This window comes from Parasteatoda tepidariorum, chromosome 8 (genome assembly GCF_043381705.1).
Source record: "Parasteatoda tepidariorum isolate YZ-2023 chromosome 8, CAS_Ptep_4.0, whole genome shotgun sequence".
Classification (NCBI taxonomy): domain Eukaryota; kingdom Metazoa; phylum Arthropoda; class Arachnida; order Araneae; family Theridiidae; genus Parasteatoda; species Parasteatoda tepidariorum.
In genome coordinates this window covers 54,045,302-54,070,128 of record NC_092211.1, presented here as the reverse complement: position 1 = coordinate 54,070,128, position 24,827 = coordinate 54,045,302, and the positions used below count along the sequence as shown (strand labels likewise).

Sequence of the window (24,827 nt, the reverse complement as noted above, 5' to 3'; positions counted from 1 at the left end):
ATACATCAGTACATTAATATAGAAATGCAAGAACCTCACAACATGAATATTATTATTGTACTTATTCATAATTGCCATATTGCAGTATAGTTATATTACTTGTGCTTTGTTATTAATTTATATTAATTGTAGAACAAACTACAAAAATTAAGGAATGCAATTTGTTATTTAAAAAAATGTATTTAAGTAATAAAAGATCTATTTTGAGTACTGCATGAAATGAGAAGACAAGAAACAAATATTGAACTGTACATTTGAAACCGTATCATAAAAAATAATAATTCTTAAAAAATTTCACCATTAAAAAATGACAGCTAAAAATAAATATAAATTATAGGACAGTGAAAAAAATTTAGACTTATTACTTTTATAACAGGTGGTAACTTGTCCACTCCAATGCCGGGAACTGTTTGAGGAATTAACAGTCTATTATTTTCAGCAGAAAGAACAATAGTACCATTCTTTGGACTAGTCGTCATATATGTAGCAACAATCTATGGAAATAAAAGTATTTTTTTTTTAGATAAATGGATACATTACTTCAGTAAAATCACAGTATAATACATCAGTACATTAAAATTGGATAGCCTAAATTAAAATAATAGTAAATAAAAGCCACAAAATAAACTGAATACTTCCTATTTTTAGACAAGAACACTATCTACTTCTTGAACTCTAGGCACACAAATATAAATAATAAAAGCTTATAAGTGAAACAGTTATTAAATTAATGAATTATCATAAATTTTTAAAAAAAATTTAAATATAAAAAATTTATTACATCATATTAATTAAAATAAAGTATTAAGTAGCAAGAAAGCACATTGAAGAACAATATCTAGTGTGGATGTACCTAATTTTAAAAAAAAATCTACAAATATTTGTAAAAGGAGTCACCCCAAAACAAGTAAATGATCCCTATAAGGATGTCTCAGTCAGGTACAAATGTGCTGGTAAAAACTTGTCCTCATCTACTTACAATATGCTAAATTAGGATTTGCCAAAATCTAATATTCCAATAAAATTTACTAAAATATTAGACTGTGTTTTGATGCAATTTAGGTATAATGCACTTATATTTAGATATTTTATAAGAAAGAGTAGTATTTTATTTACATCCCACTAGAGCTGTATAATGAGCTGTTAGCAACGGCTTGGGAACCATCTTTGAGGATGATCCGAAGACATGCCATCGCCATTTTGATCCTCTGCAGAGGGGATGTCTCCCCCTTCGCTTGTGTAGTATAACAACCTGCACATGAAGTTGAGCACTCTACCATAGAATAGTTCAGGGGGGCTGATACCAAGCATTCTTTGTCCATACACATCCTGATCAATGTGGTCACTCACTGTCCGTGATGCTTGACTTCAGTGATCTACTAAAAACAGTGTCTTTATGGTCAGTCCATTGGGATACAATCCAATTTATGTCAAAGATAGAAAAATTTAATCCAATTTGTCAGATGAAAACTATCTTCATCAACATCAATAAAAGAATAAAAATATTTCACAATGAAACTTCATTTTTTCAGGAATTGAAGGGGTAGCAGTTTGCTGACCAGTTTGTGCTCTTCTGCAGGTACTACTCTTGATGTCTAGCAATGTTCTCTATTGTCTAATGCAACACTGAAGCGTTATTTACACCGATAAACACTACAAATTACCTTTGGCTCTATTTTATAAACGAGTTTAAATTACTATTTACTCACAGCAGGATGTTATTGATACTACATGACGACTGCAAATAAAGGTCCAAATCAGGTATGAGATTTCAAAAAAGAAAAGCACATGAAACAAAATATAACAATGCATTTGGAAAACAAACAAGACTACTTGGGTACAGCAAATTTATTATTGATTGATATTTTTGCTAGAATTATGTTTTATTGGGTTAAAAATACAAAATTTAATACAATAATTTATAATTGTAACATAGCAATTTTTTTTTTAAAGAATAACAATTTATTGCAGAATTTTTAGCTTTTAACAAAAGAACTGACGTACACCATTAAACGATAAATAGATCATAAAATATAAAAACTACTTAGTATAGAAGTAGGAAATTAATATAAGGTTTTAGTTAAAGTAAATTTATTAATAATAATTTAAAAGCTTTAGATAGTAAAATTGATTGCAGAAATTCCAGAATAATTGGTAAAAATAACTTTACAAAAACAAATCAGTGAATCATTCCCAAATAAGCTATATTAAAAAAAAGATGGAAAAAAAACATATTGCCTACACGTGGTCACAATCTTAATGAATAAATGGATTTAGAGTTTTATCTGATTAGTTTCACACATTTCAAGAAGTGTAGGATACAAAACCTAATGCAGGATGGTTATTTTCCAACAACCTTGAAAACGTAACAAAAAAATCTAAAAATGACTTTTAAAAATATAAACAAAGAAAAAGGAAGAAATAAAATAATGAATTTGAGAAAGTATCTCCTATTGAATCGTAATTAAAATCCCTGTAGCAGAAAAGTGGCGACATTGTCGTAGAAAGTTACAGAGCTTTTGCAGAAAGATTTTCTTTTTGGGAAAAAAAAATGAATTTTTTTTGCAGAAATTTAAACATAAAATTAGAATTTTGCATTTAAATAATCACTTTTTGTCGCATTAAATTTATGCAATAGTATTGTAAATCCATGCAGTGCTTCGATTGTATTTTTAGCAGTTATTGATTTTTATGCGGTTTTTAATTATCCCTATGTATTTCCAACAAGGGAAATTCGAATATTTACTTACTATCATTTTCTTCTTTCTTTTCCTTTTGGCAATTATTGATTTTGATTGCCATATAGCTTTTAAAATGCTATATTATTTATTACAACAATCAAATCTTGAAACGAAACACGTATTTGAGTAACCCCCTTTTTAAAGAGTCCGATATGCGTGATTTCGTTGTTGATCTGTTTTTCGGTAATTACTGCTACAGATTTCATGATTTTTAATTACTTTTTAAATTTTATGATGATTTACAAAATGCAATAAATAAAATAATTAGTGAGTCATCTTTCTACAAATTGCGAAAACGCCCATAATATTAGATTTAAAAAAAATTATTTTATTTGGTCCGATTTTTATTTATTTCTTTTTTTTTTTGTAATTAACGTTTTTGTTACTTCAAATTAGTAACATGTATATTTGTTTTTGTTAAAAGTATCTTGCAGAAAGATATTGGTATTATAGAGGTATGTAGCAAGGATTCGAATTATTGACTTCATATAAATAATTTGAGCCTGATTTAATTCTGAACTGAGTTTGGGGTTCAAAATTAAAGAATTATAGCAAAAAAAAAGAAGAAAAAAAACCTAAAAAAAAAACAATTATAAAAAAGTCAAAAAAATAATGCATGTAAATTTTAGTCCAATTATGACTGTTCTGAAATAAAGTTTTAGGCTATAATTCAAATTTTTGATAGATTGCGTCGATTTAGTCCAAATTAGGATTAGGAAAAAAAACCTAAAAAAAATAAATAAAAAAGTAAATAAAAAAAATAATACATGTAAATTTTAGTCCAATTATGATTATTCTGAAATAAAGTTTTAGGTTATAATTCATATTTCTTATAGATTGTTGTTGATTTAGTCCAAATTAGGATCGCCTTTTCTTAAATGCAATCATTGTACTGCACTCAAGTTTTATTATATATTTCAAATTATTGACCTAATGTCAACAATTTGAAAAAGGTCCAATCATTAACTGAGTTTGTTACAGTTAATGGATTACAGATAGAAAATAAAGAATAGAAATAAGAAGAAAAAGTGTTCTTACTGTTCGATTATCATCGTACTGCGATGGCGTTTTAGGTCCTAATTCGAATTGTTGACCTTGTGTCAATGAAACCCATACAGAAGACCTATTTGTGAGATGCCTTTGGTTAAATACTTGCAAATATAAATTATGGATGATTATTGGATCCCCAAGAGCACTCACAGAAAACCTACAATGAATTTAATGACATCAGAAAACCAAAAAGGAATTCTTTTACATAATACTCACAAACAGCTAAACGCAATGTTGCTCAATTTTTTTAGATTAACCGTTTCTTTAGATTAACCGTTTTTAAGGTTGGATTTTTTTCTGAAGAAGGTATATAACTAGAAAGAGCAGTTTACAGGGGATAGGAAAAAAGAAAATCCATAATTTTTTAACACTTACATTTTTGTTTCTTTTCAAAATACAGCTTTATTATGAGATATTTCAAAACATGGAGATATTAGTATTATATTCCATCATGAGCCACAAACTGTCACCTACCTTTCTTTTATTTCATGACAAAATTGGAAAGAAATACAATTTGCAAAGCATAATACTTTGAACAAGTGAATACAAACTCTTCTAAATCTCCCGTCGAAATAAAAAGTGGAAAAACCTGCCCTTGAAGGTTTTAAAGTCTAACCTTAGTGTTTCTAATCGATTAGAAACACTACTAAGTAAAATATGTGAAAATGCTGGGCAAATACAATGATTAGTATAAGAAATGGCATTCAAGCTTAAAAGCAGTTAAGTTGTTAAATAGAAATTTAAAAAATATCAGCTTTATTGAATAAAAAAATTTTTAAATATCCTTTTTATTTATCATTATTATTGCAAAAAATGTGGATAAATTTAACTTGTATTAGTCTCAGTCAGATAAATTAAACAATATATATTTAAGAAAAAATTAATCAGATAATGTTTCTAAAGATAGAAATAACATAGTAACGGTACTTTTACCAAATGTCACTGAAGTGCAAACAATGAGCACTGGCTTTATACTTCTGCCTTTTTGCATCTTGTGGACCAATCTGAAGCGAACAGTCCTGACCTCCTCGAGTTTGCTTTACATTCATTGGCTTCTCTGGGCAAAAACAACAAAATCCCTACGGAAAATTATAATCAAATCAATATTTTCTCAGCTGTTGAAAAGTAAATGCTGCAATCGCAACCCATGAGCCAGAAATAAAGAAATTGCTTTAACTTTGATTAATTAAATGTTAAAGGCTTTATAAATTGAAAGAGAATAAATATTTGATGGCATGAAAATGAATTAAGAGATTGTGATAGGATATTTCAATCAAATTTATACAATTTGTGAGTGGTTCTTCAGTTCAAGATATTAAATTTTTGCAATTTTAGAACTGTTAACGAAATCTCTTAAAGGAAATCATAAGAAAAAAGCAAAATTTTGAGGTGAAGTGGTACATCTAATGAAAATAGAATTATTAAAACACATCTACATTTAATGTGTTTAAGATGAAAAATGTTTAAAGCTTAAAAAGAACCACAATGCGAGATATATAATTTAGAAAAACAAAAACCACAATTTAGAGATCCACAATGCAAAATCCTAGCAACCCAACTTTGGTGCAGAATCCACAGATTGGGAAACCCTAAGTTAAAACATAGATCAATTAAATATAGATACAGAACTCATTCTAGGCAGGATAAACAGGGCACAGCACCCTGCTGCCCTTTTAGACAAAAGAATCCACCCTGTTGCCCCTGAAGTAAATTAGTGCCCTGATGTAATAGACTCCATACCATTTTTGCCCTTTCTTTCCTCAACCCTTCATTATTTTCCCCCCAAACTCTAGAATGGATTTCTTAAACTTTTGATATTTTCAACTCTTTTTACTTAGTTTGTCATTGCTGTCAATACATAGATTTATATGGGAAAGGAAAAATAGGCATCACACCCACTTGTTGCACTTGTCTTTGAAAGTTTGCAGTTACTTCCACTATCATTAAATCATTATTATTATTAATCATTTTAATTATTAAATCATAACTACAGACACTTAAAAACATACATTTATTATTTTATTAATATATGCATGCATTTTAAATAAATTACTAAGCTAATTAGCTCATTAACTCGATATATATGTTAATTTATTAATAAGAATTAGTAATTAATATGATTGCTTTGCTACTTTTAGTAGAGTAAAAAAAAAATTCCTTCACTAATTGACAATTTTTTTAATAGAAAGTGTAAAGCCCATAGAAAGAAATTATTGCCTTTTTAGAATAACAATGCCCTTTTTTTAAAATTTTGCACCATGCCCATTTTTTGCCTAGAATGAGCTCTGTATAAATACTTAATAAACAAAAACAAAAAAATATGCATGAATTAGAACTTGTCGATGCATTGTGAAATATTGATTTTTTTAGACATCATGACAGTGATATTTTTAAAATTGAAAAATTAACAGTTTTAATATTTTAAAAATTCTAAAATTAACCACAACGATATTATAGAGATGAATATTTAAAAAAATTAACAAATACGATATCGTATCACAAGTATTATCAATAAGGATAATTATAAATTCAACAAACATTGATTGGTGAGAATCAAAATCAACTATGACAATATCTTATAAGTACTGTTGATAACGATAATTATCTCATACAAAATTATCGTTAATAAATTAAATTTGGGTATCATTACTGTCTTAAGTAATAACAGTGCGAATCCGTTCAATTAGAAAAATATTGAAATACATCAATAAATCCTGTTGATATATACTAATATTGAAAGTCCACTGTTTTTGAGCACAAGTATATAAACAAATATATTTAACTACTATTTGAAACAGAAATTAATCTTTGACAGATTTTTTAAAAAAAATAATGAGTTTATTTTATAATTTTAACTTGCGATTATTTTAACTTACCTCACTATTAATAAGTGAGGTAAGTTAATCATTATCAATATTATCATTAATTAGAGATAATTTTAACTTACTTCACTATAGGGTACAGCCATCCCTTTGTCAAATTTGATTCCACATGTAGGACTTATAGAACTGGTGTCATCACAACCAGAATAATTCTTTGTATTCTCCTTATTAACAACAATTTCAGAAACTTTTCCATTTACAGCCTGAAATTATTTCCAAAAATACTTTAGAATTAAATACAAAATATACCACAACACAAAGACTTCTCTTTACGAGAAAGATTTATTTTTCAGACACTTTTTAACAATTAAATAGGATTGGTTTTTCCTTTCCAATTTGCAGCTTGTTTTTTAATGTTATTTTTATCTGAATATCAGCACAACTAACTTTTCACATTAAATAAAAGAAGCAGAAAAACATGCCTTTATTCATAATATACAAAATAGAATTTATCCTGTTTTTCTTTGATATTTTATTAATGACACTTATTTTCTCACACTAAGTATTTTTGGCTAATTAAATGTCATTTAAATTACAGCTAAATGTTATTGTATGAATACTGATCTTAATCATCATTTATTTAGTTATTTTATTAAATTGCATATATTTCGATATTTGCTTACCATAAAGATCTATTATCCAGAAAAATCCATTTCTGAACTTCCTGAAATTTTGCTGATTCTGATTAAAGGATTTACTTATTAAGTATTTTTGCTCAAAAGGTTTCTGGTTAATAAAACTACATTCTAAAAGTATTCAAGCAATATCATAAAATGTTTTAAGTATTTATAATAAAAAATTGAATAAAAAAAATGTTTTCTGATTTACATTTTTATTGCATATTAATCTGTTTTTGCATAGAAAAACCTCTGGAGGAAGGATACTTACACTTAAATATTTGAAAGGGTATGCAAGTATAACTTGATCTTGTCGAAGCTGCAATACTATAGGATTCAATAGTCTCAATTTCAAACCAGTATTCGGATCAGACACTTCCTTAACATAAATATATTGAAGACCTTCTGCTGACTAAAATAATAAGAATACATACAATTAACACTCATAAATTCTAGACCATCTAAAAAAAAAATTTCAAACGTGTTTCTTTCTCTTTTTTTCTAGAAAAAAAGAAAATATTAAATCTGTTACTAATATCTCCATCAGCTTTTTTACCACGTTTAAATCAACTTGCCTTCGTGTATGTCTGTTCGGGTGGAATTTTGTAATCGATTTTAAACTAACTTCCCGACTAGCTACAGACTTCAAATTTGGCACATAGTTCAGAGTTGGATGACAATGCATGAAAATGAAGAGAAAAAAGACATACAAAGTAAAATAAAATTAAAGAAAAAATAATATTTTCGCGATTGTCTTTTGTTGTCGATTTGATTATTTCAAATTAGTGTCACAGGTCAGTTGAAATGTTTTGTGTATAGTGAGTGAAAAAATTGAGATTTTGGATGTGAGTACATAAAAAAAAAAATTTTTTTTTAAACCATGTTTTTGTAGTGGAGAATAATAATTAAAAACAAAAATTGGAAAAACGTGGAGTGCATGAAATACATAACAGTACATATACACATTTTCTTACTCATACACATGCACATCCACATTCAGATACAATTACAGATATACATACACATATTCTCATGAGCACACATACTGTTACTGTTATGTATTTCATGCTCCCCATGCTTTTCAAATTTTTGTTTTTTTAATTATTATTCTCCACTACAAAAACATGGTTTTTAAAAATATTATTTTGATTTTTTTTAATATTTATCTTTTTCTTCTTGACTATGCTACATTGTGGTACATTATACAAATGATCTAAATTAAATGATATCCCAGATTTAAATAAATAGTTCCAAGAACCTAAAGCGAAAAAATGTACTTGATCAAGTAAAACTTAATTAGCTTCAGAGAAAATATGAAGATAGTAACAAAAGACAACATGTTTCGAGCCTTCAAAAAAAGGCACCTATTCTCAAGACCTGCCTCGTGACTCTTGAGAATGGGCTACCTATAGGAAATAAATCCCCTATGAAAAGAATTCTACATCTCTCTTTTTCTAACTATGCCTTAAAAATATTCATGACCTCAAAAACTGATACGGAAATCTCCTCGCCATTATAAACAATAAACACGAATTTTGAAAAATTATTTTTAAAATACAAGGAATGATTTCCGTATTCATTCCTGGGCCAAAATAATCACCAAGTTTTACAAGTTCCAGGCAGTGGCCTAGGGAAACTAAATAAAAAAAACAGATGGGGACCAGCACTTTCAATACACTTAAATATATATGCATATTTTTTAAAATTTCTTTGGCACCTTGGAAATCGGAAATTTTTTAAAAACCAATGCACGACGAGTATTGACTGAATCATTATGCGTAATATAAAGTACAAAAAAAACTGATTAAAGAATTTAGTACAACTTAACCAATAAATAAATATATTACAATGGCAATTTGTGAGCAAATAGTCCACTGAATTATTAAAAAGTCTCACGAAGAAAAATTCCTAAATAAATTACAATTACATACAAATATAACATAGACGTCAAAAAGAATTACCTACTTTCTATTTAATACTCTGAATTTTTTAAAAACAGAGACACTTAAAACTTAAATAATGAAATACCAAAGATGAATGGATTTAAAAGTTTCATTTAATACATGTTGGCAACTCTGACTTAACATTTAAATTGCTGAAAAAAGCAAGAAAGAGGTTTCTTGAATTTTTATAGTTATCTCTCCATTTCTCCAAGTTTTTGAAGGGAGAGATAATTTTTTTTAATTCATTCGAACACAAGAAAAACATTTCCGAGTTTTGAGCACTGGTTTATTTATGTTTTTGGTCACACAATAGGTTTCCGCATGCTTATTTTTGCTCAGCTGATGTTAAATACTTAATTCAGCTTGAAAAGCCTAAAAAACTCTTTCTACTTACTACTACGTTACCTTTTGGCATATTAATGAAGCTAAGAAAAAAGTCATTACATCTACTATTTGTTTATTGGTTTCTCTCATTCATTTGCTAATTTATTTTATACAAAATAAAATCCAAATCGTTGAAAAATATGTAAGTTACAAAATTCTTTCACTGTTTTTATGGAATAAAACGGAACATTTCAAAACGCTTTAAACCAAATAAGCTATTTATTAAAGTTAATTCTAATTTGGTCTAATGCATATTTATAACACAATTTTATAAAATAATATCATGGCTTTTTTTATTACCTAGGATGTCTACAGGAAGGGCAACCAGGAAATATAATCATTAAAATATTTCTCAAATCATAATTCTTTTTCTATTATTACTTCTGAAAAATATTTTCCAAAGTCAAATTCAATTGATAAAGTTAAGCATTTAAATCAACGATTTTCGACTATATTGTTCTCATTTTCAACTACATTTAANATATAGAAAAGGCAGGTATGCGTCTCATACAACAACGCCCCCTATAGTTCGTTGCGATCGCGAATGGTTAAAAAAATTAATAAAAATTATTTTTGCATAATTTTTTTATCAATAATTTTTGAAAAACAAAATAAAAAAATAAGCATTAGCGTAGTAATTTTTAATTTTCTATTGTTTTTAGTTTTTGATTTATTTTCTAATAGTAAAAAAATAAAAATTAATTTCATGACATTAAATTTAAAAATGCAACTTATGTGCTGAGTAATATAAAATATAATATAATTTCATATTTATTACTTCTAGAAAAAAAATCGTCGTCTTTAAAGAGAAAATCTGTAAAATAATCAAGGAAATATGAAAAGCAATTTCGCAAAGAATTAACTGTTTATAATTAAACTGTGTTTTTAGAAGGGAATAGCTGTTTGCTGCTTCCTAAAAATTACAATGTAATGCATACAGTGAAAAAGAGAATTAATTTTCGATAACATATAATAAATCCTCAAAAGATACTTACCTTCCCAGAATTCTGAATATTTATGATCAATCTTATTTTCCTGTCACAATCTTCGATAATATGAAATGGAGGAATGAAATTGTCTTTATCTCTCTTTACACAGGGAAGCAATGTGCCATTAACCATCAATTCAAGTTCATATGATATTTGAAAGATATAAAATAATGTTAAAACTAACATGAATTCTTTCAAAACTTTATCACCCATTTTGTTTATTGAAAACAATGTTCCGAGGCCAATTCAAATCAAATTGTATGAAAAAAAAAATCACCCGTGAAATAAATATATACTCATGTCATACCACATCAGTTTAAATTTTGCTTCTGAGATTCTGCATCTCCGCATTTAATACTTTTGCGAGCAGCAAATTTTTATAAGTATCACGTTTAAAATAATGCATATTTTATTGAAAAAATATTTTTTAATTTAATGGTAATTGGGTATAATATGAAAAAAGCACAACTACTTCCACTTACTAGGAATAACATTTACCTTTTAGTTTAATTAATAAACTGAGTTTTAAATATGCTTACTAAATTCATAAACTTCGGTAAAACAACAATATAAATTATTTCCAAAGGAACTAGACTAATACAATTCCAACCTAGCGAGTAGCGACTATAACAAGACACTTCGTTTGATGCTTTTACTTGTTGCTAGAAATCAGGTTCGCAGAAAATGCTGTTTACTAGTTAAATTTAGTAGGAATAACACGATCTGTGACGTAGGCTATAGTATACCCAATTCAGAAATATTATTTTCATAAAATTTAATCGCGAATACAATCTAAGTTTAAGAAGAATTCTTCTGTAACAAACTAACATTTGATAAAACAAAAAAATTTTAAACGCAGTTTGTAACGAATATTATAAGTATTATAGCGTTTTCTATAGTAACAAATATAACAACCTCTATAGCGTCATTTTCTACATTCGTTACGTTACTAGGCCAATAAAGGCCACCACAAAGCACCCAATAGAAATCAAAATGCCAAAAGGAAGGTAGCGTGGAATGGCCTTATTTCTTTACACGGGGAAAGATAAAGGAAAGACCACCTCTATGTAGCGAGCTCCTCTATGTAGCGACCTCCTCTATTTACGACAACTTTTGGGAGGCACAGAATTTTTTTCTCCATAGAATTCGTGTAGAAGAAAACTTTTAGGAGAGATCATCTAAATTTCTCCCAGCGACCGAGCATACTTCTGCACCAAATGGGGAAAAAATTAAATTTGGAAACACAAAAAATATCAACAAAAAAAAATATTAACAAAACAAATAAGTAGATTAAAATGCATTCAAAATATTTGCGTAAGGTCCTTATTTAGAGAGCTCTTTTTGACTATTTCTAAAAGAGACTACAACCTCATATTGCAGTCAAAGTGCACACTAAAGGCGATGTCATCAATGATTTATTTTTTTGAATTTAAAGTTAAGTTAGAGAAGAAAGTTACTTCAGAAAAAAAACTACGCATCTCAAACTAACTAACCTCTTTTAATCTTCCAAAACTAGCTAATTTTTACGATATATAAAATCAAATGCAAACTTAAAATAAAAACATAATTGTTTAGTTATTTAAAGTAGTTCTATTATTTATAATTGGTAATTTTTTTTTACACGCAATTAAATCAGTGAGTATCATTTTTATTAACGTTAAATTTTATTTATCTATCCGGTTTTTTGTTGTTGTTGTTCATTTACCGTCGCACTAGAACTGCTCAATGGGTTATTGGCGACAGTCTAGGAAACATCCCTGAGGATGATCTGAAGACAGGCCATCACAATTTTGATCCTCTGCAGAGGGGATGGCACCCCTGCTTTGGTAGCCCGACGACCAGCACGCAAAATCGAGCACTTTACGGTAGCGGTAGGAGAGTTTAACGAGGACCCATACCGTACACCCTCGTGCCCTACGCAGACTGATCCAAGTGATCACCCACCCGCAGACTGACCGCAGTCAGTGATGCTTGACTTCGGTGATCTGCTGGGAACCGTGTCTTAGCGATCAGTCCACTGTGAGACCCGGTTTTCAGATGACAACACAAGTGGTATGAGAAAACCGCACGCAAGGCTCACCAATATGCGCGTCTCATGACACTCAAAATCTGTACCTATGGGTGTCTGGATACTTTTGTCCAGACAGAATATAAGGCACTTAATAACGCACTACTTATGACCATAATACCACCAGAAAAATCGGCTCAAAGTTGCGCTCTAAAAACAGTACCTTGAATTAATCTCGTGCGAATTTCTTGTAACCTTACTAAGGTGTTAAATTAAATCTTATTTACTTTCAAATTGAGCTATATAATTGTGTGATCAAATTAAAGAAGGAATACTTTGCTTCATAACAATGGCTCAATATGCCACCATATTAAGATTGAGGCGAATTTAAACTATATCATAGTTCAACTTTAGCGCAGAGCACCACATTAAGATTGCGGATAGTTTAATTTATATTATGGCCTAACTCATTCCAAATTAAACGAAAATGACGTGAAATAAATGCCAAAAGTACTGAAGATATTTAGAATTTCTTCAAAATGTTACATAAATATGAACTTATAATAATTTATCAAAAAATAAAATCTACCAAACTTAAATATTTCGTAATTTTAAAGAAGCAGAGAAAGATTTCTACTCTGAGAAAAAAAAGTACGGTCAAAACTACAAGTGTATGAGAAAATTGATCGTGGTTTTGGCACTATGGAAGCACCAAAAAGCTTGGTAATTTTTACCAACGCTCTTTGGTAATAATTTTGGCAAAATTAACAATAAAATATGGTTTTAAAACATGTGATAAAAGTTGGTAGATGTGGTAAAATTTGGTAGTTTTATCATAATACCTTGGAGCATGGCAAAAAAAAAGAAAAAACATTTATTCGGTTAAATTTGCTTTTCAGTTTTGTATTTTTTAATTAATTTATTTTTTGTATTTTCAAAGCTAAACCACAATATTTTTGGCGGAGCAACTATTTATAAATCAAAATTAGGAGGGCAAATGTTAGGAAACATTTCAATAAAGCAAAAAAACATACAACTTCTGCAGTCCTGTATGTCCCATTGCGGGCTTGCCCAGAGTATTTTTCCATACTACATACTAAGGGCAACCATCCTCCGGAGTACTTGAAGCAATTGACTTCGGAGATAATAAACATTGTTCCTGCTGAAGATCTTAAAATTTATACGGATGGTAGCGGTGACGATCATCACCATGCCGGCAGTGGAATTTACACTATATATCCTGCTGAAGTTCACGAATCAAGATCACTAAGAAATCCAGATTTCTGTTCAGTGTTTCGCAGTGAACAGAAATCTGGATTCTGGACAGTCGTAGCTGCATTCAGCACCTGAGCAATTGGGGAGAGTAGCGGACCGGGCTGGGGTCTCTATACTTCGTTTATTAAATGTCCTCTCAGCCTCGCATGACATCCATATTCAGTGGACACCCTCACACGTGGGTCTTTTTGGCAACTAACGTGATGATCAGTTGGCAAAAGAAGGTACTTCCTTCCCAGCCTCTCCAAACACGGCACTCACTTACTCTGAATTATTTTCTATCCGCAAATCTAAAGTTAATAAAGCTTGGCTTGTTCCACCGGATCACAATTGGTATCCCCGCAAGCGTCCTGGAGGAGTCTTGCCTTCAGGGTACACGTGCCGACCAAACCGCTACCTGTAGATTTGTCAGTGGGCATACTAAGAGCCTCACTTTCAGGTTCTTGAGAGACCTCTTCTTTTCCTCGATTTTTTGAAGACTCACTGCCTCATGGATCTGGTATAGCTCCACTATCCCAGCTGGGATTGGAAACAACACACACAAAATTCAACTACAATAAAGCCGTTACCAATTATAACAAACGTGTAAGAAAAAGTAAACAAGACTTCGGGAAAAAGTTCTGCGAAGAAGTAAACTCTGTCTGTAGCAACTAAACTACAAAGAATTCTTAGAGGGGAAGAACAAATCATGGTTGATACCTTAAGAGATTTGGATTCTAACTATGCTGGTACTGAAAAAGGGGTTATGGAAATAATGGCCAAAACTCACTTCCTAGGAGCCAGAGATATAAATAGCAATGAAAGGCAGCATTTCATTGGTTTTATAAAAAGAATCAATAGGAATCAATGGACGTATGCTAAAAACATTATCAACCACAACAAGGTTAAATAGGCAATCTCCTACTTCAAACCACTGAAAAGCCCTGGTCCAGATGGAGTTATTCCTATCATGATTCAAAAGGCAGGAGATCTAATCATTAACCAATCTAACTAGTATATATAGGGCTAGTCTGACTCTAGGGCACAATCCAAAGATATAGCAAAAGACTAGGATTGTTTTCATTACTAAACCTGGTAAAAATAACTATGACAAAGCCAAGTCATTCAGATCAATCAGCTTATCTTCAATCTTTCTCAAAATCATGGAGGAAATCATTGATAGCCATGTTAGAGAATACCAGAGTAGTAACAGCCTCTTGAAAAATCTACAATTCGCCTACGAACCCGGAAAATCTACAGAAACAACTTGTATCTAAGATTGAAGACACCCTGGACAAAAAGAAAATTGCTTTAGCCACTGCCCTTGATATGGAGGGAGCATTTGATAATATTCCTCACAAATCCACCCTTAATGCCTTAAGCCATATGCATTGCATTAAGCCATATGCCATTAAGCCATTGCCTTAATGCTTTAAGCCACAAAACCATCCTTATGCCATACCTTGTATTCATGGACTAAGACCCTGCTCTCGAATAGAGTTATTCAAATGAATATCTCCAATGAGACATTTGAAAAAAAAAGTATCACTAGAAGTTGTTCACGTTCACGAGTAGGTGTTTTAACGACATTACGTTGGAATCTGGTAGTATACAGTCTAATAAACGATTTAGGCTACTATACTCAAGGATATGCTGATGACATTGTCATACTCATCCTTGGTAAAAAATTTTACATAACTTGTCAGCTCATGCAAAATGCTCTATGCTATGTAAGCAAATGATGCATAGAAAGGAATCTGGATGTAAATCCACAGAAGACCAATCTTATACCATTCACTCGCAAAATAAAACGTCGCCAATAGCCCATTGTGCAGCTCTAGTGCGACGTAAATTAACAACAACAACAACAAAATAAAAAGGGATGTTTTTTTCATCCCAAAACTGTTTAATGTCCGAAACAACAATGCCTCTGAGGTAAAATTTTTAGGCCTAATCCTCGATCAAAAACTCACTTGAACTAAACATGTTGATTACAAAATTAATCAAGCAAAGAAATTCATTATGATGTGCAGAAGCATGCTTGATAGAAACTGCAGCCTACAACCGTAAATGATGTCTTGGATGTACAAAACAATTATCAGGCCTGCTAGCACTTATGCTTTTGTGACTTGGTGGTGCAAAGTGTAACAGAAAACTGTGAAGGACAAATTAGAAAGTCTGTAAAGCCTGCTCTGCCTGTGTATCACAGGGGCAATGTGCACACACACGCACAGCACCGACCAGAACTTATTCCGTACCTGACTCTATTGGATATCGTCGTATGCAGCGCTGCCAGAATGACTGTATACAGAATGAAGTTGCAAAATCAATGGTATGACAAGCCTACCGCTATAGGTCATATTAGTATTACTAAGAAAATCCATCATCCCACTCTCCTAATGCCTTCTGGCAGTATGGAAAGAACATACGTGTTTGACAGGCCATTTGAGGTAGTTTTTCTTACCGGAAGAGAATGGAACAACACGTCTTATATAAAATCTGATGATTTAATCTGGTTTACGGATGGATCAAAGAAAGGTAACCTCTCTGGACTGGGAGTGGAAGTATCACGAAGAGTCAATCTCTTTGATGGTCTTGGGAAGTATGTCACTACCTTTCAATCAGAGGTTCTTGCCATCACCAACTGTCTACAGGTTAATGTAAGAAAAGGCTACCATGGTAAGTGGATTCTTATTTTCAGTGACAGTCAAGCAGCCTTAATTGCTCTTAATTCATTCCAACTTAAACAAAAAATTGTTGTGGAACGTAGAAACCTTCTAGCAGAACTGGTAACCAAAATTGAGATTATTCTTATCTGAGTACTAGGACGCATGGGAATTGGTGGTAACGAAATAGCTGATGAACTTGCAAAACAGGGATCCTCTATCAATCCAATAGAAATGGAACTTCTCTGTGGCATCAACAGGAAGACTGCAAGAGTAGTCATCCTTAAATGGGAAAAAATAGGAGAGGAACAAAGTTTGGCGCAATTCTCTTGGATAAAAACATGCTAAAGGTATCAGTTCCCCTGCCGACCGGCCTGTGTAGAGGGCAGGGAAAAGTCCTTGCACCAGAAAGGTCCTGGGTTCGAATCCCTGGCAAGGCATGGATGTTTCTTTCTCTCTCTGTGTGTTCTTTGTCCTTTCTCCTTTGTGTGTGAATATGACCCGCCCTATAAACGGGTTGTGGTTGCGTGAATGGCGTGGCAGAAGTCGAATTCCTGGCCATAGATGGCGCCACTGAAAAACAGGAACAATCGCGCCCCCACAGCCTAAACAGGCATACGACAAAAAAAAGTAAGTTCAGCTGCAAAAATCCTTAGGCTCCCAAGATCGAAGATACAAACAATTTTGGGCTTCATCACTGAGCATTATCATTTCAAAAAACACCTTGATAGAATGGGACAAGAACCAATATGCCGGAGATATGCTGATTCCGCAAGGATGTGGAATCAGCATATTATATTTTATATGAGCGCCCTTGCCCTTACACAATTTACTACTTTAGGCATTCTCTATCCTAAAGAGCTGCATCTCAGCTCTATTAAATAACTACATAAACAAAGTAGGCGACCCATGAAAATAGAACTAAGAAGAATTGGGCTTGGAGCATTTGAAGCATGCTACTGAAACTGAGTTGCCTAACATTAGATAGATAAGCCCAAACACGAAGAAGAAAAAGAAATTTTTTATTAAAGATGAGGTATTAACAACTATAATTTTGAAAACCAGAATATCCAGTAAGCAGTTACCAAATGAATAGAAAAAATTACAAAATGGTTTAAACCTAGTATATTTTCAAGAAGTAGAATTATGTTTTTATTTATTTTTTCTTAATTATTTATTAATTTTTTTTAAATCGGAAATGTCATTGCCAATAGTACGGTAATTTTACCAGAATTTCCCCCCCATGTGTAGTCAGTGATTAGATTTTATTCTAACAGCACGGTTAAATTGAATTTCTGAAATTATTTCTATATTTTTCTTTATAATTTCAGAAAAGAACGCCCCATTTCTTTTATTAAACAATTCACAATTTAAGGCTATTGCACAGCAAATGTTTCATCATGAGATTGTGTTATTTTATATTTTCAAATCCTTATTAATCTTCAAAATCGTGAAAAAAAATTATTTTCCAAACGACATGCATACGAAAAACTGCGTCGGTTGAGCAGTCAACCTTTCATTTACAATTTCATTTAGATAAAGGGAATCTTCAGCTTTTATGCACCCATTAAACACAAATCACATAATCCAGGAAAGATATTTAAAATAATTTTTCTTTTTTTTCTTGAGTCACGCAATTCCATAGAGATTTATTCTGCTAAAAACAATTTTTATCCCACCTTCTTAGATTATTCTTCATTTCAACACACTCCGCTGAATTCTTTACAAAACTGATTAAAGCTATTACGATATCATTCTTACCTTTTCAGAATAAAGAATTAATTCTGTGCAAATAGATACATTTTTTTTTGTTATTTAATTCCAATTTTGAAAGTGAGTGCTTATATTATTTCCACTGCATTACTTAAAAGGCCATTGTTTCTCAAAAAACGGGATTGAGATTTAAGGAAGAAAAAAAACGGATTAAAAGTTGGCGAGTATAAAGGGAAAATTGAAATAGGTTGCTTTCTTAACCCTTTGATATTGGATTTTTACAAAATATATTTGTTACACTTTTTCTTTATTATGTATTAATTTAGGTTAAAATAAGTGGAAAATATTGTGTATATATATTTTTTAATAACTAGGTAGCTTTGAAATTTTGAACCCAATCCAGAAGACAAGGGAACTCGTGGATCAAGCATTAGGAGAAATTCACCTTCGTGGAAGACTTTCTGATGGAATTAACCACAAGAACAGCCCACGGTTAGCCTGACGGCAAGGAAACTCTAACTCATGATCCGTCAACCACTGAGGATGTTTCACGTTATCATTGTGTTCGGTGTAAGCCGGATGCGGAATTCGTATTGACCAGCCATAGCTGGGATTCGAACCCGGTTCACCTCATTGAAAAGCGAACGCTCTTTCCCCTGAGCAATGGTGGCTCAAAATATTATATTTTATTTTATAACCGTCGTTGAACAGCCGATCCAATTTTAGGTTTACGACTACTAATGTTCAACTCCGTAGTCTTGTAATTTTGAACCAATCCAGAAGACAAGGATACTCCTGGATCAGTACTTGATCCAGGAGTTTCCTTGAGGTATGACTTGTTATTGGAAAATGGAGGACTTTGAGACTCGACAGATTTAATGTGCATCAGTCACCATTTACTAAACAGGGGGTCTTCGGTCAGCGAGGATCAAACCCACGACCTCTTGGACGTGAGCCCAGTGCCCTACCAACCTGGCTATCCCTGCCTAAAATATTATATTTGTCATTATAACAATCTGGGGTGAAACACCGGTGCCTTTTAATGCATTAAAGGTAAAATCTTGCAAACAAGCACCTCATTTCCAAACAATATTTTTTTTCAAATTTGCACTTATTTAGAGCTAAGTGAAACAATTATTCATCACTGAAATTTCTTTCATTTACAAAATTAATTATTGATAAAATTTTGAATATGAATGGAAAAAAAAAATTTTTTTTCCACCCCACTACTTTTTTTTTGTTGAATTATGTATTTTAGTGCAAATATAATTTCCTTAATCTAACAGATTTTCTTAGTAACTATTAAACTGTTTTTTTGTAATTAAAAATAAAAACATAATTTTTTATTTGTAATTAGAGTGTCAGAAAAATATACATAAAGAAGACACCGGTGTCAAAGTGTTAAAGCACAGTTATTATTAATATTATTGATAATAATAATAATAATAAAATATTTAAAAAAAGAACTTAAATTCTTTTCGATCCCCTGTGTAAGCTAACCGCTTTGTTGATTAATACTTACGTTCCAATGACATTTGGATGAACGCAATAAATTATTTAGGGCTGTGAATACGGAACACTCCACCACTCTTATTTCGTCTTTGCTACGGCTATTAAGCGGTAGAAAAGTTTTTAGTTTTTTTAATCTAAATAATTTTTTTACTATGTTTCTAATCCCCTAATTTTGAAGACATAGTAATAAACAAGTTTTCAAAAAAAAAAAAATCAAGCGAAATGCGATGAAAAAAAGGAGCTAATACCGTTTATGTATTCCAAGATGTTTGTTACAAATGTGTGAATCACGATAAACTAACGTTGACGCATTCTCAAAAGAAAACAATTTTGAAAATTGCACTTTTCACTTCCGATTTCCTGCGTTGTTGATCAAATAAGATATTCTATTCTCAGCTGGCGTTATCGTAAATAGTTCTACGTTCCTTTCTAGTAAAATAATCTTTTTTTTCTTCTTTCCCTTCCCAACTGCTTTTCACTCAAAATAGTTAAGTGTCGCGAATGCAAACAACCGATCTCTGATTGAAGGACAAAACTTCTCACTTCAATAATTTTTTTTTTTTTAGTTCGGTGAGCAAATATTTCTCATACTCCCTTCTACAAAAGTGTTCCAAAAAAGAAGGTCACACTTCACTCCATTTCCAAAAGAGGGCTCTTCTCTCACGTTATTAATATTTTTTTTCCATCCATATCCCCTCCTTTTCCCCCATTGACAGTACCCGTTTTATGATCAGATTTGTTCCACAAGAATTACTTAATTCTATTTAAAATAATGACAACTTAAAAAGTCGTCTGCTTTTATTTGTTTATGCTTCATTTATTTAAAAAAAATCACTTGGATGTATTTTAAATTTAAAATTCTGAATCTTTCATTCAATTCAAAAAAGAAATGTTTGAGAATTGTTTGTTTAATAGTAGAGCTAACAAATATTTTCGGTTGGTCAGCAAGATAATGTTAATTTTCGTATTCTTTTCCATTTTTATAAAAATTATGATTATTGATTTCCAATGTTTTTACAACGTTCTTACAGTACTGATCACATAATTATAATAATTTAATTGTCCTTTCTTATAATTCAAGTTTTACTAACATTTTCTAGGAAATAAATAATACTTTTAGAAGCCATGAATTTTTTTAAAAGCGTCCCTTCATGTATTTGAAGAATATTTTTAATTTTATTTTATAACTGCAATGCTTGTAATAGAATTTTATTTTTAGACGACATTTTTAATAATATCGGCACTATTAATACGATTTGTTAAGCAACGAACAACAATCAGTTTGGGGAAACAACAAACAAATTAAATCTGTTTTGAGAAAGGAGTAAATAATTATATTAAAATCCTCTACCATCTAGATAACAGACGTTCTTACCAAATACCATAAGCAGAGAGTTGTTAATACAATAATAATGTTAATACAATAATATAATAATGCTACAAAATAATGAATTATTGTTTTTGCCTTATAACATGAAATTATTAGGAAAAATCCAAATTCACATGATAATTTAGTTTTTTTCGTAATAATTTAATGCTATGTCAATATATGTATCACAAAGACAAAAAAGAAAAAAAAGTGAAAATAACAAGGAAATTAAAAGAAATGAATATTTTTAGATTGAAAAATTGAAATAGAAGTAAAAAAAAGTTAAGCGTTTATTCGTTGCAATCTTTTCAACGCATCACCCTTTTTTGACTCTTAATTTAAAAAAAAAAAAAAAAAGTTATTTGTCATTCTTATAATATTTTATTCTACTGAATTCATAGAATTTTTTTTCTTCTTCAGATTCAATAAATTCAGTACAAGAATAATATACTATCAATAAAAAAAAAGGAAAATTCAAGCAGACTTTATATAATTTAGCATCATTTTATTCTTCTTACTTTTATTTTAATTCACAGGGAAAGTCAAATCAAATCTTTGCCACGGCATGAGTTTTTTTCATTATTTATTTTTTCGGAGACCTCGACCCGTAACCGCAACAATTAAATAATGGCTATGATTATGGCTATTTAAGTTGCTTAATTGTTGTAAGTAGTTGGGAAAAAAAAAGGGCGTTCAACTCACCCTTCCTTTCATCGTCAGATTTGTGCTCGAGTTTGGGCAATAAATACAATACGGAAGTACGCCAAGATGATTACATTTATTTGATCAAATTCTATCGTGAAAGGAATGACGGCTGCAAAAATAGAATGCTGAACACATATTAGGTGTCTTTGTTCAGGAGTTAAGAACACTTAGAAAGTAAAACCGAAAATTATTATTCGGTTGACGATCCCCAAATACCTCTAGAAGCCAAATTTTGAAAAATTTGATTTAAATCTTTTAGTTTTTTAAATTTTAATCCACGTTTGTATTGTGTATTAAAATATGTTATAAATAAATTGAAGCTTAAAAAAAAGAAAAGAAAATTTTAAAGGCTATAAAATATTCAAAATTGGTAAAAAAAACGATTTTTCCTTTAAAATCGTTGGCGTGTTCAAATTCAATATGATCAGTAGGTTTTAATCAGACATCAATTAGTATCGGAAGTTTAGTGCGTTTTTCAATAGTTCAGCACATAAAATCATCGACGACATCAGATTTAACATAATAACAATTACTTAATGACAAAAATGAATTAACATGTTGACATGCCTGGCGTGTTCAAATTCAATAGGATCAGTAGGTTTTAATCAGACATCAATTAGTATCGGAAGTTCAGTGCGTTTTTCAACAGTTCAGCACATCAAATCATCGACGACATCAGATTTAACATAATAGCAATTATTTAAGGACAAAAATGAATTAACAGGTTGACATGCCTGGCGTGTTTAAATTCAATATGATCAGTAGGTTTCAATCAGACATCAATTAGTATCGGAAGTGCAGTGCATTTTTCAATAGTTCAGCGAAACAAATCATCGACGACGTCAAATTTAACATAATAACAATTATTTAATGACAAAAATGAATTAACATGTTGACAAGCCTGGCGTGTTCAAATTCAATATGATCAGTAGGTTTCAATCAGCCATCAATTAGTATCGGAAGTGCAGAGCATTTTTCAATAGTTCAGCGAAACAAATCATCGACGACATCAAATTTAACATAATAACAATTATTTAATGACAAAAATGAATTAACATGTTGACAAGCCTGGCGTGTTCAAATTTAATATGATCAGTAGGTTTCAATCAGCCATCAATTAGTATCGGAAGTGTAGAGCATTTTTCAATAGTTCAGCGTATCAAATCATCGACGACATCAGATTTAACAAAATGACAATTATTGAATGACAAAAATGAATTAACATGTCTGACGCGTCTACAAGATCTCTCAGTCTCATTCTTACGCTCGGTTAAGGGTTTTTTCCAATTGTGTTACAAATTATTATTTTTTTTAAATTTTGTTTACTCTGTTGTATTTGCAAACAATTAACTAAGGGAACTAGACAAAGCATTGAATAATTTATAGCCAATATTTCAATGCAAATTGCAAAAACGGTAAAAAAAAGCAAGAATTTTTTGTTTAGATTGCTATTTAATTCAAAATTTGACAGTAAAATATAAAATCATACTTTGATCAGTTAGTGCGTAGTATATTATATCTAGGGAAGCATATATCTAGAGTATATATAAGCATATATCTAGAAAATATTTATGAAAAATTTGAAGGAAATGGGTAATTGATTTTAAGATACTGGATTTTAAAATAAACGAAATTGGGAGAATGAACGTTTTTAGATAAAAGGTTAGACAGAAAATAGTTATTTTTTTTACGCATCTCAATTTCCGTTATATTTTAGACAAAAACAAAATTTAACTAATTNCCGAGAAAAATTTCGTGGTTTTCTGACTGAGAAAAAAATATAGTCATAACTACCAGAATATGGTAAAATTTACCGTGTTTCTGGCACTGTGGGAAAAACCAAAAATTATGATAATTTGGACGGAAAAGCTTTGGTAATAATTTTAGCCAAATTTACTATAAAATGTGGTTTTATAAAGTGTGATAAAAATTGGTAGATATGGTAAAATTCCGTAATTTTATCTTGATAAAATTATTATGAGAGCATAGCATAAAAACTATTCATTTTGTTAAATTTATTTTTAAATTTTTTATTTGTTACTAAATATGTGGCAACAAAGACTATAATTTCGAAAACCAGAATTTCCAGTTATCTGCTATCATATGAACGGAATTTTTTTTTTTTTTATTGATTTATTTAAATACTGTATAGTATGATTTTTAGTATCAGAACTAGGGGTTAAATACCAGAAATGTTATTACCATAAAGTGTGGGAATTTTACCAGAGGTTTTATTTCCCCATATATAGCACAACCTATGATGTTGCTTTTTATTAATTTGTTGTTATTTTCTAAATCATTTAGAATTTGTGTTTCAAACTTCCATTTTCATGTCTAATGTCTAAGATTCAAGTTTTGTAATGAATTTTCCTAGCATTATTTAAGCCTTTTTTCATAATCTATTACATCTTTTTATAAGCCTATGAGAAATATTTCTAACAATAACAGATACCTGCTATTCACATTTTTGAAGTCTAGCGTTTAGTCATTTCATGCATCTGTGGTTTCATGTTTAGTTTAATTATCAAGGTCAGTATAAAACCAGAATTATACTTAATATTATAAATATCATATAATAAATGTCATTATATTATTGATTTTACTTTAAATGAGATACTTCTTTTAAAAGAATTTTTTTTATAGATTGTTTCTACGAAAAAGATTTATGGAAATACTTCTAACCACAGGTATTTATCCTTTTACGAATCTGATTGGACAGAATTGATTTCTTACTACTATTACTCGTCTTTATAATTTTAGTAGTTTTTCATTTATATGAATAAAAATAATGTTTTTGAATTATTTATTTCGAAGATAAATTTAGTGCGCAATGTTACAAAAGAAAGTAGACAAATATTCAAAATAGTGTTTTACAGTTAGGAAATAGTAAAAATTAATAACACATTGTTACTAGAAGTGTATGAAAAATTTTATATAATAGATCTCCGGATGCGTTGTGAACGTCATAATCGCGACAGACAGAACCGCAAATTA

The 24,827-nt window shown here is 30.3% G+C and overlaps 1 protein-coding gene across 1 annotated transcript in view; it reads right to left on the bottom strand.

Moving 5' to 3' along the window:
* The window catches only part of LOC107455013 (hapless 2), a gene marked incomplete in the record, with an annotated part of 32,191 nt that extends 21,227 nt beyond the window's left edge, over nucleotides 1-10,964 (bottom strand). Inside the window, 6 exon segments of the mRNA XM_071184017.1 lie at nucleotides 366-494; nucleotides 3,780-3,948; nucleotides 4,725-4,870; nucleotides 6,739-6,876; nucleotides 7,562-7,702; nucleotides 10,613-10,964. Coding sequence (XP_071040118.1) covers nucleotides 366-494; nucleotides 3,780-3,948; nucleotides 4,725-4,870; nucleotides 6,739-6,876; nucleotides 7,562-7,702; nucleotides 10,613-10,819 — 930 coding nt within the window.
* Nucleotides 10,965-24,827: the final 13,863 nt, after the last annotated feature.